The sequence below is a fragment of the Lissotriton helveticus genome, chromosome 6, assembly GCF_964261635.1.
Source record: "Lissotriton helveticus chromosome 6, aLisHel1.1, whole genome shotgun sequence".
Lineage (NCBI taxonomy): Eukaryota > Metazoa > Chordata > Amphibia > Caudata > Salamandridae > Lissotriton > Lissotriton helveticus.
The window spans coordinates 1,876,538,060-1,876,556,642 of record NC_136067.1 but is presented as its reverse complement, the minus strand read 5'-3'; the positions used below and the strand labels follow the sequence as shown (position 1 = coordinate 1,876,556,642).

At 42.9% G+C, this 18,583-nt stretch overlaps 1 protein-coding gene across 1 annotated transcript in view; it reads left to right on the top strand.

Annotated features, from left to right (window-relative positions):
* Positions 1–18,583, top strand: part of RAB3GAP2 (RAB3 GTPase activating non-catalytic protein subunit 2) — a 586,520-nt gene that overhangs the window by 453,759 nt on the left and 114,178 nt on the right. The window contains exon 29 of the mRNA XM_078649806.1: positions 8,397–8,432. Within this exon, the coding sequence (XP_078505932.1) occupies positions 8,397–8,432 (36 nt within the window). The remainder of the gene's footprint in view (positions 1–8,396; positions 8,433–18,583) is intronic.

Below are 18,583 nucleotides of genomic sequence, written 5' to 3'. Positions count from 1 at the left end.
CTGAGTGCATTGGTGTGGAAGGTTTAAAAAAACAAGGGAGGTTTACCTTTCTGATTTAGTAAGTTATTGACATTAAGGCACATGACATGGGGTTGCTAAATGTCCAGACATTGAACATCACAACACAGTGTCGAAACACGCAATATCAAAAGGATCAGAGCCAGGCATATTGGTGCCACTAAAACCTTTGCTGCAGGATCAAACACATAGATGTCCATTAGGTTTCTATCTACTGGAACTTCTTTCCAGAAATATTTCTTACTGATTAATATGGACAAGAATGCCTCAAGGAAGTCATCAGCAAGGCATGGTGAGTCCAGCTTTTCACTTAGGGGTCATGTTAACCAAAGTAGAGCTGTTTCCCAGTTAGGACAGTCCTCCTTGTTTTTTACCTAAAATACATCAAAGACCTTGTACTTCGATGTGCCTCGGAAGGATTCCACTAAAAAGCCATGTTGTAGACACTACTGACAGACTTCCAGGTATCTCAGTCCAGAGTTACCACATTAGATGAGATTGCTGTTTCACATGGTCTTAACCAGAGCCACGACAAGCTCAGCATTTGATCCTCTGGCACCGGGCTTCATTATTTCATATTTTCTTCACAAACCATTGGGCACCAGCAAGCTCTCTGATGCTGTTGGATCTGGGGCTCCTTTAACCCACCATGGATCTAAATTTGTCTTCCACAGTGATGAAGGTGAAAACTCAAAATATATATATATATATATATATATGTATATATATATATACCCTCTGTAGCAGGACCTCCTGTATCTCTTATGCACAGACAAATTTGGTTATGGTATATAGTAGCGCTATACTTTGATAATTGTCATTAACATCATTCTTCATCCTTCCAGAAATTAATAGCAACATGATCTGTTCAAAAGGCAGTAAAGTGTGGGAAGTCTATTTCATATAAGAGCTGTGACTTCCTCATTCCATCCTTACTGTTAATGGTAGTAGAAGCATTGCAGATCATCTGAAAAATTTGGAAAAATAATAAAAGGCAGATGAGTATTGTGAGTAGTGGCCACATATTCGAGGCTGTGTCATTAAACATCCCTCCCAAAAGGGACAGTGCTGTTCTCATAACAAAAAAAGACAATTGTGTCAGTGCTAAAATGCTAGCTAGAAACGTCATCTACTTTGATTTGTGGTTAGTGAGCGAAAGCCCAAAAAGGCAAAAACAGGTAGCCTTTGGACATAAAAGCAGCATACCAGTAGGTTAAAAAAAGTTAATGATGAAAATACATCAGATGTTTTCATAATTGCCCGAGAGAGATAGAATGGGTGCTAAAAACCTTTAAGGTGTAGGCTTCCACATACTGCTTGCCCAGAAACACAGAAGAGTCCTGAGGTTCATAGGAAAGAAGGACCTCTATCAGTTCAGTACCCATCAATGCACATTAAAGTTGTTTCCTTTCGCCAAGAATTGAATGGCTTGAGAGCAATAGAACAATATTCTCTCTCCATATCAAGATGATTACTTGCTAATAGCCATCAGATACAAGAACATATTGCTAGGCTTCCAGGTGACTTTGCTTAGGTTTCAGAATTGTTTAGGCAGGTCTATTCTGCCCACAGCACAGAGAATCTAGTTTCTGTGAACAGCTTAATATGCAAGCACAGGGAGAAGGTATCCTTGGGTGGAGAATACATTTTCTGTCCAGAAAAATTTATTTTTGATTGTTGAAACTCCCATCAAGCAGCTTTTCAGATTTAATCTTCCTTTATCTTAGTCCCTGTAGCCATAATGCCACATTACGCTTAAATGTATATGTTAAAGATGACATCTCCATCTGTTGCCTTAAGTTGGTCCCAGGTAGTAGAAAACGCCACAAAGGGCTGTAAAAACCTCCTTCCAATATTGACAGTACTTAAAGCTGTGGAGTTGTACCGAAGTTGAAGAGCAGGTTACTACAGCTACCCTGAAACAGAGTACAGAAAGAGTCCTGCAAATGCAGGTCCATTCAAAAAAGATACATTAAGTTATTCCGCTGCAGAAAAAAGGGCAAAAATCTGGGTAAAAAATTATCTTTGATGCAGGATGAATGAGATTGATAAAGTGTTTGTAACCCCCTATGGTGTTTACTAGTCTTGATCAATGTTTCTTGTGCTTGAGTTCTTGTCCTTGATCAATGTTTACTAGTTCAAAAGAACGGTACCTGGCTTAGCTTGAGCTGCAATCTTTTTTCAGCGTCCAACGCATGAGCTATTTTAGAGAAAGGCTGGCATTCTTATTTTTCAGGTCAATACTTTAGTGTTTGGCCAAAACTGGGTGAAGCACTGCAGAAAGGTCGATGATGTTATCTTGGTGCCGGCAGAGAAGGGTTTGAGATTAAATCAAACATCAGTTTTGCTGCCATTGTGACACTGTTCTTTCTGGTTTCGTGTTTGTATTACCATGGATGCATGCATGTCTTGGCCTAAAGAGCAGGTAAAGGTGAAATCTGCATTTTTGTCAAGAACCATTGGATACTAAGAAAATCCAACTCTTTTATCGAAAAAGAAATGCTATCATGTATAGTGGCAGTCCAAAAGTTAAAAAGTCAGTGTGGGGAAATTAATTTATGTTGCAAACTGAGAACAATCCTAAGATATTTTAATGTATGAATATTCATTCTAACAAATCAACTGCACATTTGGTGAGATTAGCTACTCGGATAATGGAATATAACTAGAAGGGGCTAAACACTATGGGGATAGAAATAAGAAGGTATACTGTTTATTTTGCCAATGGAGGGAATGTAATCAGTTGAGTGCCAAGCATTTACAAGAGGACACATTTAGTGGCAAGTGTAGATGAAGGGTGTAGAGAAATACGTTATTGGAATAATTGAGGAAGTGGTTGACAAGGGATTGTGTACAGGAGTAAATTATAGAAAATGTTAAACAGGAATGGCCAAAAGAAGAATGCTGAGTGAGAGAGATGTAAACAGTGTACCAGAGTGTTCCGTTGGTTATCTCATAGAAGTGTAATCTTTATTGAACTAAAACAATTATTCCAGCACTCACAATCAGGAACAGATTGGTTGATCTTACTCTCAAACGGCATCTAGAAATGACACTCAGAAAGAAAAGAATTAGAGTCCACGATGGCCAGTGAAGTGGAGGACAATATTTCTCAAGGTGAGAGGTGTAATTCTGCTGCTAAGGGTTTAGTAAATATAAATTAATCTATGGGTTTCATCGAATTACCTGAAGGGCCATGGGAAAAATTGGGATAGAACTCCTTGGAGAATTTCATGTCCTTCCAGAAGATCATTTTTGTTGTTGTGCTCATTGGCAACTTTTCTAGTTGGCTTGAATTGCGGTTTGCAAGGAATCGGTACTCTAAGGCTGTCATTGATGTTTCTCTATTAAGGAATCTTTCATCTCGGACAATCACATCCAATTTATTTCTGAGGCATAACAGAGTTTTTGATAAAAGCATCGTATCTCACAATATGTACAGTTTACACCACCCCAGAGCAATGTGGTGGTTAAGCACACTAACTGAATCCATCCAGTGTCCCATATACCAACACATGTATTCCACTTGGGTCTTTAAGTATTTTTGCAGGCCGAAAAGGAACACCATTAATCACTTATATTGCCAAACTATGGGAATGTGAAGGGAAACAATAGTGGAGCGCAAATGCCACCATTCACCTCATGGTCCTACAATCATGTTCCAGAGCATTTAATGTCATCTCTTGTAGAAACAGTATTTTGCACGTTGTCTCTTACAATGTGAAAGTGTTGTACACCTCTTAACCAAATTATTAAGCTCTCTGAAATTCCACATCAACATTCTTACCGACATAGCCTAAGTACTAACCATCGGTTGCCCAAACCCCCCCTAAATAATCCAGTGCACTCCACAAGGCATAATTTGCATACTCCTTACCTCATCAGCCTTCTCCAGCACTTTGTTTATTAAATGAAACGTTGAGAGCAACCTCCCTCCTTGGGTGATGATATTAAGTAAACTTCATAATCATTACATTAAAAAAATCAAAATAAGACTCATGTGGCTACCAAACTTTGAGGCTACCGCCCACCTCTTCCCCCCACAACAGTAACAGAAAAGCTAACTACAGAGCTATGCATGTGCTGAGCATGACACTCAATTGCTGCCAGCCCACCGCCCTACCAGAGGGCTATTAGGTTGTAGATGTCATGGCCCACCATAAAACAAAGAATAAGTACATCGTCTACCCACCACTTTCTCGTACTGCTCTTGCATGTTTATTATAGCACACGTCTATGTGCCCATTCCAGCAAAGTAAGTGGCTGGGATATATCTGCAGGCATCATTCTTAGGTGTCCACATTGCAGGGTGCCATTTTTATTAACTGAGACTCTATGAACTGAATCAGTACTAGTGTGACTAGCTGTAACGACCTACTTCTCTGTATGTTTTGGTGCTTCTGTCAGTCACCAGGTCATTACTTACCACATCCTTTCTCAGGTTCCAGAAAGACACCACATTTCACAATACTTACCCAAGAAAGGAATAAACACTGGCAACATATAAGACCATTGCCGAGGAGCTCGCAAATAACGTGTCACAACACCTCACCATCCTAGAGGGTACGCAGCGCATGCTCCTCCTAGCAATGTAATTTAGACATCCCTGATGGGAGGCACTTTCCCTTCCGTATCAACAATTACCCATTAGAGGGGAATCGCCCATCCCTCTGTAAGTACTTGGTAAAAAAGGGTCCCAACCTTCCCTCACAAGGAATACAAACAAATGATATGCTCTAGGGTTTCTTTATTGTATGATAATAGGATGACAAAAGGAAGAGCAATCACCAATACATACATATACATAGAGCCTGAAAATAAAAGCATAGTTAGATAAAGTTAGATATACATCGAACACCTCACCATAATCTTAGGCGTCTTGCCATCTGAAGAAGGGTCCGTCTCTCTTTCCCTCTCTCTGGTTGGGTCCGGACTCTCTGTTGCACAAACACGACTGCACGTCTGCAACGTGATGTATCATCAGACCGCCAAAACACCAGACCAGCATCTCAGCATCTCTCCAGCTCTCAGCATCTCAGAATCTCTAAAGCATCTCTGCATCTCTCTGCCTCTCAGCATCTCTCCCTCTCTCGGACCCCCTTTCTCTAATATAGAACTCTATCCTCTATCGAAGCTTCTGGAAGAACCCGCCTACCTTTCTCACAAGATTCCTGTACCTTTCCACACCAAGCACCCAACAGCAGCTGGCCAAGCGTTTTGTTATGGTGCCAATGCAAAGAAGGCACATTCCTCCTGATAAGAACTGGTCTGCTCTGGTTCACTGCCAGTGAACAACACATGTAATCTCAAATATCACCTCTCACCTACAGAGGCTCAGAAGATGGCTGCAGTTTAGAATATGGAGTTGCTCAAGCATAGGCCTCTACTACTTGGAAAGCAGAATGCTATTATACCACGTCAAAGCCAATAGGCTAAAGTCATAATTCACCTAACTCAAATAACACTATGCCCTTAATCCCTCAGTATCCACTATGGAGCACCTGTGTGCACCATCACCAACAACACTGCACCTTGATATCCCATACCTTCTATTCTTTGGCAAGATTATTGTAATGCAAGACCATCCTACATTAAGGCTAAAGTAACATAGCACACTAAAATCAGTACACAATGGTGGTGATCGAGGGTCATCACAGATCATCAGACCAATAAAGTGGCTCATTCACTACACTAGCTTTGCCAGCATTGCCACTCGAAGATGTCTCAAAAGTCCCATCATGTCTTCAGGGATCCTTTAAAAGGGTCTCCCCTATCCAAAGCATCTGTTCGTCCCAGGCTCTCTTTGAGGATGTAGAAAGGTAAGCAAGGCCCCAGTAAGGCACAGGTCGAATAAAAGTATTTTTGCTACCCTTGATATCACAAGAGATAGCTTTTTGTATTGCAGGCAGCACCATGTACAAGCTCATTAATCTCTGCAGTACGTGAATCTTTAATGGTGCTTAGCAAATCAGACCGTGTCAGCTCTGCAACTTTCCCGCCTTGTTGGTGGTGACAGCATCATCTGTACAGCAGCTCCCTTCATCATGGAGGTATAATGGAGGATCTTGTTGATCTGAGCTGGTTTATTCTATTTAACTTTGACCATGTTGTGGCTATTACTTCCCAAGTAAAGACACTGGCAATCAATGTTAATTACAGCTCTTTGCAGTCTATCTTTAGTCTTTACATGGAATAACAGTGTTCTTAGCATCAAAGTATATCTCCACAACCCCACCAACAAGAGATTCCACTATGCCACAAACTCAGACCTGCAGTTGTACTGTCCACACCGAAGGCCTCTGCCACATGGGACAGCATAGTTATCATGCATGGTATTCATTGAACAGAAAAACGACTCCATCTCCTCAGTGCCACATGCAGTCCTGTATATCTTAGCCAATATTTCGATCAGGGGGCTTGTGAAGGTGCACCTCATGCTTGTTTTAGTCTGTCATGCCAGCCTTAGCCTCAATCTTCTTTCAGGCATCTGGACTCTGCACAGTATTTGCAGTGAATGCAGGAAAACCAGTGATGTTTCACAATCTCAAATGTCAAACTTTGCCCTTCGTTTGAATAAGTAGCTTTTTGGTGTGCATGCACCTTCCTGGGCTCTACTGCTGTCCTTCGTTGCATGCAAAATTCATTCCCACTGCAGCACAAATGCAGTCAACCCAGAACACCTACCACATCCTCCTCCTCTTCGTACTCCCACCCTCTGGTTCACCATAATGTCCTTGGAGGGGGATTCCTCAGCAGGGTGCATGGCACGTCATGCAGTTCTCAAACGCCTGGCAGGGAATCACTGGCACCAGGCATTCACCACCAGTCTACTTAACACCTTGCGCGCTAGCGGTTTTCCCGTTGTGCGCTGACTTTTGCGGAAACCCGCGTTACATGACTAGCTCAGCTCGTCATGAGCGTACGACAGGCGTAACTCATGACGAGCTGAGCTCGTCATGAGCGTAGAAGGGGTTAAGGGGAAAAGCTCCACCTTTCAGTATTGCCATTCGCCGTCCTGCTGAAAATTGGAGTTCTCCAGATACAGTGAGGCGGTACTGTCCGCCACCGACAGCAGTCAGTAGGGAAACAGTTCTGGTGCACCTCCCGCAGTTCTCCCATTGGAGACTCCACTCCAGATGGCACAATTTTTATCAAGGTCCTAGCTTGGTACAAATCAGCTGTACTTAAGTTGACTATGTCTCTACATTCAGAGATCCATGATGTTGATGGAGGGAAGCATCAGGTATAGAACTAGTATTTCTTCACTGTCACAACAAGGTTCAGGCTGCATGGCATTATTTAGATCAGGATTTTAGCAGGGTAGCATACTGCCAAGCAAGAAAACGGGCATCACGTGTGTTCAGCCATGTAGTAAGCCATGCAGCACCAGGGAGAACATTATTTCAACTTTCCTAGTTATATCCAAAGGGACCTCATTAGTAGGAAAGAGGAAAAAAGAAAATGGGGGCCTCGTTGGCTCATAATGTCGAAGCCACTCTATCAAGAGTGCTAGCTGAAATTGTTACTGATCGCAAACACGTTGATTTTAATAAAAAAAAGTCTAAAACATGTACTATTCACAGTCTAGAAACACCGCTCATGAATGAGTGGACTTCAGACTTAGTGATATGTATGAGTGAAACTGTAAATAAACACGTTAGATTATATAGTTGGGTAGATGCCAAATTTGATGTCCGAGTATTGATCAACAATAATTTTGGCCAGAGATACCTTTGAATATTACAAGTTACATTTTCACATAATTCTTCCAATTTGAGCTCTAGTTTCTCTGTCCTTTTTGATGGTTTTTCATGGTGTGTGCTGTGGGTGCGAAGCATTTCTTAGAATCTTCCAAATAATTGTAGATTTCGAGTAAATCTTTTCCATAGAACCTTTGTCTATCTTGCATCCCGATGGGGAGTATACTGTAAGAAAAATTTCTCTACAACAAGGGCCAGGTTGAAAAAGATTTGCGTGTTAGATTTTAGGTGATTGAACTACACATTGTAAATATGTATTATGCATAGATGCTTGTGATGACTTTACCCAACAGAATTCTATTTGTGATCAGTTTTAGCTTTTTTTAAATACCTTCTAAACACACCAGCACTTTCAGGTGATGAGCAAATGCTCATATTTTCTTGCTCCTTTTTTGTGATAGTCTAGTAGATTTAACTTAACATGCTCTACTGCTTTGATTGTTTTGTGCAAAGTTTCCATAATACATTAATACATATAGGTAGATTTAGCTATTGAAATTAGTAATTGATGTAATTCTTAAATTCCATGTCTTAATCGTATATTATTCTATTAGTTGTTAAATTGTTGACACCAATGTTTATTCCATCATGGTACATTTATATTTTTGTTTTAAACAGGTCGGAAAAGCCCCAAAGGATAGATTATGCAGAAGGGCAAGTACAGCACACTATTTTATTTCATGTTGCAAATATGTATTGAATAGTGTATGTCCTATGGCATCTTTCTATGAAGAAGGATTCAGTAAGTTGCATGTTGACTGAATTAAATTTGTGTCCTACAGAATTTGTTTTTTTAGTCACATAAAAAAATAATGCACCATGTCTGGAATTATTATTAAAAAGGAAATATTTAACAAGTGAGTTTCTGTGAATTTAAACATCAGAATTTGATATTGCAAGTGTCTAGAGTTATCTATGTGACGTAACTGTGTAAATACATACATAAATAATATGAGCAAAACATGTGTTGCTCTATATAAACATGCTCTGCATTCTCCTTCTATCTAATGCTGTGCTCAGACGTTGCATGATGTTTTTCTTTGATGAAGTTGTTTTGAGCCACCAGAAACCCTGTTACTCTTCCTGTAGTTGGCAATGAGCACGGCATAGACAAAATTGGGTTCGGGCGTGTAGCGATGGAGCTCCCTGATTCGACCCATTCGCATTAGTACTTCTGGGTTTCACAGTTGTTCCCTCTATTCCCACATCTAAGAAAAATTGTCATTTTATCGATTCCAATGTTTTTTCCACTACTAAATCAGACTTCGGAGACTGTTGCATATCTTCGGTCCACGTTCTGCAGGGTTTCCCCTCTGTGGCTCTGTGCCCTCAGTCTTCCGTTTCGAGGACAGAGAAAGCCTATACGTGGTAGCTGATGGAACTGACGCTCTTTCATAAATGTCCTCGTTGCCACACTTAATACTGTTGAGCCGATCTGCACAGTGTATGTAACATTTGCCTCTTTGAAGCCAGTGATAACGCCAAGTATGCTTCCTGTCTTGCATTCAGTGCAAAAATACAATTCAATACCACCTAGAAAGATTTTTTGCCCATATTAGAATGTAAAGGCAGGCGGCTATATAAACCCCTTGACATCTTTGGGGAAGTGCACCACCTTGGTGCTGAAGAAGAAGAATGCAAATCTTTAGGCATTCCTGTTCATTAACCAGCCCAGATGTCATTGACTCTGATGCATCCGAAGCTGAGCAGGACAATGCCCAGGAGGCCCCATCCGCTTAAGTAAGGTCGAGGTCAATGACCAAGACCACACCTATGATAGTGAGTATGGCCGAAGCTCAAGCACATCGTAAGTGTCACAGGAGACCGCATACAGAGCTGGAGCACTGCTCTTGAGAGAGTCGGGCTTCTAGCCTTGTTCATAAAAGAGCCACCGTGTGGCTCCAGTCACCAAACAGAAAAGGCATAAAAACCAAAACTGGATCTTGCTAAAAGCACCGGTCTCCAGCAGCCTTCAGATCCTATGGCTGCAGACCATTCAGAACTCGGTTCCAGGTTCACCCTCAATCTCCTATACCACAGTCGCCTGAAGGAGCTCCACTGGCTCCCAGTTCACAAACAGACAATTTAAATTGCCCATCCACACTTTCAAGGCACTACGTAACACTGGCCCAGCATACTTCAACAATCGCATCTGCTTTCACAAACCTTCCAGACATCTCCGCTCATCCAGATTCTTACTTGCACACATCCCTCATATATGGAAAACCAGAATCAGTGGTTAAGCCTTCTCCTACATTGCTCCTAAAGCCTGGCCCGACTTGCCGCTACATGAAAGAGCTTCTTCCTCACTTCTTAAATTCCACAAGAAGTCATAGACCTGGCTTTTCAAGTAGTCCTGCTAAGCCCTATGTGTCACTCAGCACCAGGATATCCTTTTGGTGATAGCGCGCTCTACAAATCTGCATAACATAACAAGATGCCAGTCAGCACCGATAAAGCTCGAAATCTGTCAAAGACACTGTCTATCTACCCCTGCTCCTGCTTCGGTGCCAAGAACCCCTTCCGCAACTATTTCCAACAACTTTCAAAGACCAATTCTTGAGAATCTCTGAGAACATCTTGACAAGAAAGCAGAAAAGGCTTCAGAGACCCTGCCCACTCCAAAGAGATTTAAAGACATGGCAACCGGCGCTCCTCCTTTTGATACCCAGCTACCTCCCACGCCACCACAGCCACTTTACCTCCTACCATGTCCCCTGTGTCCTTTGCTGCTTCCTCTCTATCCACCAGATTAGCTTTGAGGGCATTCACTGTCATATTTAGAGCATGGGAGACCATACAACCCTTCACAGGAATATCGGACCTCTGTTCATCCACATACAAGGGATGGCTCATTGGAGGATTATGGCACTGAGCCACCTGTGGAATCAGAACTGGATTATGTCACTGTGATACTTGTCCCTCTCTGCAGGGACACCCCAAACATTTTACCTTCACCCCTCCTGTTTTGCTGAATTCGTTTTTGTTGGCCTTAGGACTCTGTACACTTTACCACTGCTAACCAGTGCTGAAAAATATACTTATAAGTGCCTAGTAAGGTGGCACTACATGCACCCCAGTTTTTTTTAATGAAATGCTACTAGAGGGCTGGGTATGCCCAGACGTGGGTCCCTTGCTCACTGTGCCACTGGGTTCAAACTTGCCTGGCTGATGAAGGAGGATGCTTGTTTCCGGTGCAGGGAGGACCTGGCCTGGCAGTTCGGTCTGGACTGTTCCCATGGGGCACAGGGTCAAGACTGATTTGCACATGGCGGAGTCCAAACTGAGGTGGCATAGTGGGCAAAAGAACGATGGATTTAACCCAGATCTTTTGACTGGGTGAGAATGTTTGCATTGTCAACATTCCGTCCATCATTTGTTTGCTGTAACGCTTTTCGCCCTAAGTGGGATGGGTATGCCCAGATGTGGGCCCTTGCTCACTGTGCCACTGGATTCAAGCTAGCCTGGCTGCTGAATGGTGACATACCCTGAAACCAGTCCCAAGATGCTTGTTTCCGGTCCAGGGAGGACCTGGACTGGCAATTCGGTCTGGACTGTTCCCATGGGGCACAGGGTCGATACTGATTTGCATATGGCTGGGTCCAAACTGGGGTGGTGTAGTGGGCAAAAGAACAATGGATTTAACCCAGATCTTTTGGCTGGGGGAGAATGTTTGCATTGTCAGCATTCTGTCCATCAGTTGTTTGCTGTAACACTAGTGGGCTATCAGCCATTATTGTGGTACCCAATTAAGAGGCCTATTTAAACATATTTTTTGGAACTGCCATTGCTGCCTGTATGGAGTTCTGAATTGCCAATTACAAGTGGCAAAATAACCCCTTTGCCAAACCTAAAACTCCCTTTTTTATAACATATAAGTCACTCCTAGTGTAGGCCTTAAACATTTGGGGCAGGGTGTGTTGTATTTAAAAAGTTGGACAGTACTTTTATGTTTTACATGTCCTGATAGTAAAAAAACTCTGATTTCTTTTTTCTACTACTGTGAGGCCTATCTCTCTGTAATACATAACATTGAGTTACCTTATTACATGTAATAAGTGATAACTTTTGTTTGGGACCGGGTAAACAATGTCAGGTTTGGTGTCCAATGAATTGTAACTTAAAATCCTTTTTAATGGTAAGGTCGCATTGTATGTCACAACTCTGAAAATGCTACTTTTAGAAAGTTGTTATAGGTAAAAAGTTCCTTCAAGTAATTTTATTTTTTTCATGTATCAGACCCATTTACAATGCCTATTTAGATAGAAACTTGTCTAAAACTGAGGCATAAATTTAAAATACAGATAAGGCTTTTTCAACAAACAGAAAATTGTTCAACGTGTCAAAGTTTCTGTCTTGTTGTGTAGTTCATCTAGCAGACCATTTTCAGAACAAATAATTCTTTAAGTAAAATAGAGACCCTTTGGAACGAAGAAAATATCAGGAACCTTTTAAATAGGGATTGTAAATGGGTCTAATACACGGGTGAAAAGAATATACTGTACTATACAACTTTGAATTTCTGCCACCCTTGTATTTAAGATAATTCCTGTACCCTTTTTATTATTTCATTGATGATAAACTGCATCAAAAAAGAATACATCTGCTTCTATATATTTATTTCAACATTGTTTAACCCCTTGGACGCTCATGACGAGCTCAGCTCGTCATGGAGTGCCCATTCATTTCAATGGAAATTACATGAAGAGCCTGCAAGTGCCTTAGCATCCAAGTGGTTAATTATTGAGATTTATGTTTAAAATGTACTTGATTGAAGCAACCTCTTGGGGCACTCATAAGTAATGCTCTGGTATAATTTTTCTTCTTTGTCAAAATAAAATCCTTTCTAGGCACTTTTTACCTATCACAATTTTTACACCCAAGCCCACAAGGGTATATTGGGTTGCCCAGCAAAAACCGAACGCACATTTTCATTTCCTTATCACTTGTTGCCTGTAGCCTGTTCCTGGGTTACATTATCTAGGTGGAGTCGGCCTTTGTGTAGTCCTCCCATACAGCTACACAATAGAGGGATTAGGTGTTGCCACGATGGGCCAAGCTGACATGATGGGAGGGGTGGAGCTGTCGCCTGTCGCACGTGCATTTCAAACACACAGACACAGCTCCCTGACAAAGAACTTCACACAAACCTGTTGTGCCCCAGAAAGACAGGGTCCAGGGCAGCGAGGAAGGGAATTCCAAACACTTCTATGGATGAAAAACCCCAATAGTTTCACCTATTTAAAATCTGATATAAAAATAGGTCCCTCCCAGTCGCAACACAGCACTCAATTTGAGACGCCTATTCGGTGTAATGGAACGTAAATCGACCATAGCAGAGGATGCGTTCATACTTTCCTTAGATGCCTGAATGGCATTTGACTTGGTCGAGTGGCCTTTCCTTTTCGCGGTCCTCCAGCACATGGGCTTTGGACCCAAATTTTGTGCGTGGGTCCGATTGTTGTACACATGACCAATGGGGCAGGTGGTGGTTAATGGTTATTTATCAAAAGAATTCCCGCTGGGGAGAGGGACGAGGCAGGGATGCCCACTGTCGCCCCTGCATTTCGCAATAGTACTAGAGCCACTCGCGGTGTGGATCAGACAGGACCTTATGGTAAGAGGAATCAGGTGGGCGATTGACTCGGAGGACCGTATTTCGCTCTATGTGGATGACATTCTATTATACTTGACGTCCCCAGTGAGCTCCATTACACGTCTTATAGAGTTATGTGCGGCCTATGGGCAGTTGTTCCCGTACACAATAAATTGGGGCAAGTCACTGCTATATGTCCTTCAGGGTCCCCCGCCACAGCTGCCGAGGGGATGCGCCCTCCAAATTGTCTCAAATGGGTTTAAGTCCCTGGGGATATTTGTGACGGATGACCATGCACAATTCACGGAGCTAAACTTGACTCAACCCCAGGCGCGATTTTAAAAAGACGTCAAACAGTGGCGTACGCTACCTCTGACACTCCTGGGTCGGGCCGCACTCTTTAAAATGATGACACTCCCACGGTTTTTATACGCGTTGCAGAATACTCCGTTCCCTGTCTCATCTGCATATTTCGGAGCAATTAATGCGGAGGGGACAACGCTGCTCTGGGACAGGAAAACACCCTGCATAGCATTGCAAAAGCTCACGAGGGGCTGGTACGACGGGGGGATTGCCCTTTCCGACATCAAAGCGTACTATTGGGCTTCCCAGCTGGTGGCGATCAATCACTGGCTTCACTTTCCTCAGGAGGACCCAGCGTTCAGACTAGATAGGCATCTTCTCGTGCCGGCCAGGATAATGAGCGCCTTGTACAACAGAAAAAAGAGGCACAATATTACTGGTCCAACACTACACGCGATACGTACGTGGTTTGCGGCACAGCAAGCACTTGTGTGGGACGGAGTGGTCACGCAGGCAATGCCACTATGGGATACTAAAAAGCTTAGAATGTTGGGCAATACTAAGGGATTTCGTAATTGGGACTCCATAGGCATATCAACGGTTGGGGACCTGTGGCAGAGGTCAATTACAGGCCACCTATGGCCTAGCAAAGACGGAACTGTTACGTTACATACAGGTTAGACACGCATTGCAGTCCCTGATAGCACCTGACACGAACTCTGAGGAGTCCTCTCCGTTGGAGGATCGGCTCCTGACAGATCCCCTTCAAAAAAAGGCAATCTCGCTGACATATAAGAAAATAGTTAATAAAAGACCTGACTCCACAGGGACCCTGAAGACTAAATGGGAGCAAGAGGTGGGAAACATTGACGAGGCGGATTTGGAGGAAGGCGCTGGCTTCCCCCAAGGAAGCCGCTATTTCATCAAGGCTCAGGCTGGTACAATTAAAAATTCTACATCGCACATACTATACTAGGACGCTCCTGCAAACAATAGGAAGGGCAGACACGCCGCTTTGTCTCAGACAGTGCGGTGTGACGGGACGTTTTACCACACCATTGGAGTTGCCCTAACATTGTGGGGTATTGGATGGCAGTGATGAGGAATCTCTCTCAGGTCACACGAGTTACTATATTGCCAAACCCGAGGTGCTGCCTTCTTAACATATGGGAACCAACAGACTTAAACAGAATTGCCCAGGACTGGGTAACATTAGGTATGACGGTAGCAAAACTGAACGTTGCACAATGCTGGGGGTCTAGGGTTAACCCCACTCTCACTCAGTGGTGCAAGGATATGGACCTGGCGATGGTTGCAGAAAGATCAGTATATATACAGCGAGGCTGTCAGAGAAAGTGGGAGAAGGTCTGGGCAGGCTGGAACACTTACCGGGGGGGGCATAGGTGAACCTCCACCCCCCGAGGACTCTGACTCTGATGAAAGTGTTTGAACTGTGTCATCTAAGCGACCTACTTCTGTACATATTCATGGGTGGGGGAGGGAGACAAGGGAAAGATATACGAGATGAGTTTTTGTAGTAATCTGCTTCTTATGTAATGCATCTCCCTGGCCCTGGTTCTCTGCCTGATGCTCTAGCTATATGATGTCATTTGGAATGTTATGGATGTTTGTACTTTAAGGTGGAGCTGTTGGAGAAGATGGGCTGAGCAGCCAGGAGGCTGCTCCTGGTGGGGCTTATATTAAGAACTTACATTAAGACTTATATTGGAACTTACTAAGCTATAACTTAAGGAATAAACTACAACTACAAGAACTGTCTACTGGACTTCATTGATTTCTACAGTTTTATGAAAGGTGTACAAATAATTGTTTGGACAAGATAGAATTGTATTTACATAACATGCTAATTCTGTTATCATTGAAATGCTCTACGAAATGTGTCAATAAAAAAAAAAAAATAGGTCCCTCAGACCCACTCTTCAGTATACTCCTGGCCCTGTGAATTCTACAGAAAACCTTGTACCCTACTTTTGACTGGAGCAGGGTTATGTTGGACTTGACCCTCTCTACGAGGTCATCCCCAAACATTTCACCTTCACTTCTCCTGTTTTACTGAATTTGTTTTTGTTGTCCTTTAGGCTCTGTGCACTTTACCACTGCTAACCAGTGCTGAAGTGTTTGTGCTCTCTCCTTTAAACATGGTAAAACTGGCTTACGCTCAATTGGCACATTTAATTTTCTTATTTTCTTATAAGTCGTTACTAGTGGACCTGCAGCACTTTTTGTGCTACAAACTTACATAGCCTTTTTAAACATGCCTATGGCCTGACATTATAACCTGTGTGCAGTTTTAAACTGCCAGTTCGACAAGGCAAAATAACCCTTTTGCTAAGTCTAAACTTCCTTCATAGTAGATATGTCACCTCTAGGGTAGGCCGTAAACAGCCCATAGGCCAAGGTGCATTGTATTGTATTAAAAAAGTTGGACATGTACTTTTAAGTTTTATATGTTGTTGTAGTGAAAAACTTGCAAATTCGTTTTTCACTACTGTGAGGCCTACCTCTCCACTAGGATAACATTAGGTTGCCTCATTACATTTAATAAGTGATACCTTTTGTATGGGAGCTGGTAGAAATGTCATGTTAGGTATCTAAGGTATTGTAAACTAAAATCCACTTTAATGATAAAGTCGGAGTTTAAGTCACAACTCTGAAAATGCCACTTTTAGTGATCCAACTGAGTTCTTGTCCTAACCATTTGGGGTCTTCAGCCTGTTCCTGGGTTACATGGCTAGGTGGAGTTGGTAGTTGACGTTTTTGTATTCTTCCCAGACAGGCCCCACTGGATGTAGCCAGGATGGGTCATCCTGACTTGATGGGAGAGGCAGTGCTTTCACATTTACACTTCAAAAACAGTGCCACAACTCACCTGCGAAGAACTTCTCGCTAGTCTGTTGTGACCCCAGACAGACTGGGATGAGGACAGAGAGGCAGGAAATTCCAGACACTTCTGTGGGACGAACAGACTCCAAAGATTTCTCCACCATCAAAGCTGGCATCAGGTATAACATTGGGACCCTCAGGCTCACTCTTCAGTACACTCTTGTACTTGTGGATACTACAGAAAAAGGTCTGTCTTGCTGCCTGAGGCCTGCCCTGTTTTTTGAGAAGGAAGACTGGATCTTTGCTTTCTTCATTCTAGGCTACCTGAGTGACTTTAAGGGCCAGCTGACTGAACTCTTTTTCTGAGCTACATGGGCATGACAAGCTCCAGAGGCCTCCCTGCAACTGCCCAGCTGACCTGCTGCACCGGACCTAAACCTGGAACTTCTTCGGAACCGACGCCTTGAGATACAGAGCCCCCACAAAGCATTGTTGAACTGTTGCCAGCCTAATCGTAGCCAGCACTGAGCAATGCAAAGCTTTGCCACACAGCTCATCAGAAACGACGCAGAACGACGCCTTAGCTTTATCGAAACCGTTGGCGGACGACAAAGCCACACCACGCAGTCTGCACACTAAGCACATAAGGTACAATCCTCAACGGGCCAAAGTTGGTCCTGTACTCAATCCCTGTCAGCCTGAGCTTGTGACTTTCTCCCAGTCCAGCGTGACTGCTACCCTCAGTTGGCACTATGCATCTTTTGGCTCTTTCATCTAAATCTTTAAAATTGCACATCTTCAGTTGTATTGAGTGATTGATTTTTTTCACTTTGGCCTCAAATAATTCATTAAACTTTATTTTTTTTTTAATTGTTGTGGAATTTTTCTTGTATTGTGTTGTTATTTTACTGCTGTTTAAGTCCATAAATATTAGAGACATTACACATTGTCTTTATAGATTTCCTCTGAGTTAAGCCTGACTACCATTGAGCCAAGCTACTCGAGGGTTAAGTACAAGTTAATTTAGTGACTTTTTGTTGCACACCCTGGCAAGGATTTGGCTGTTGCTTGAGAACGGTTCACATTCCCCTCAACCAACTTCCCCGTTTCTCACAGTTACTATCAAGGATTCTCCCCCTGATGATACTACCACCTACCGTGGGAATATACAATGGGAACCTACATGTCTTACGTGCACATCTTACCGAAAGAGATAGATTTCCATTTTGAAACACTTAATAAATCAAAGGGTTCTATACAATATTTTCCCATGTGAAAGGGAATGCTGAAGACAGCCTCCAACGTATTTGTTAAGCCCGCCCCGGCCTCCCACAACCAAACACTACATGTCAGAGAGACTGCAAGATCCCACGTTGGGAGGAAATAACCTCAAACAGATGAGTCCTCGCAATAATAGAACACAGGTATTGCCCGGAACTCCTCTAAGCCTCATCAAACATCCACTTATATGGGTGGGTGATTTCAATCTGACCCCTGATGCCCTACTAGAGAGACATCCACATGATCGCGATCACCACACAATGTTGCCGGCCCTGCTGCATGGAGTGAGAGACATGGGCCTGGTGACTTATGGCGCACTAAGAATCCTGAAGCCCAGGAATATACTTCTGTCTCCCACATCAATAGATCCTACTCTTGTATAGACTTGATGTGGGGAACCCGAGACATATTAGACGAAACACAGTCAGTTATTATTGGCACAATAACCATGTTAGATCACGCCCTACTCTGCTGGGAAGGGGGCAGATGAATGGGCTGCTGTTCTCAGCTAGATTGGAAATTTAATAGGTCCCTCTTGAAAAGTAGGCCCATACAGCAGGTGGGACAATTACCCAGGATTTTCACACAAACACTCCTAATGTAACATCACCTAATGTATGGTGGTACGCATTCTAGGTGGTCTTTCTGGGTTAATGTATTGCTGAGAGATCACAGATGCACAGCACAGCAATACTTATTCAACCTCTTTACAGACTGACCTAAAAGTGGCATCTGAACGCCACAGATTAACAGAATCCCTAAAAGATCTGTAGGAGACATT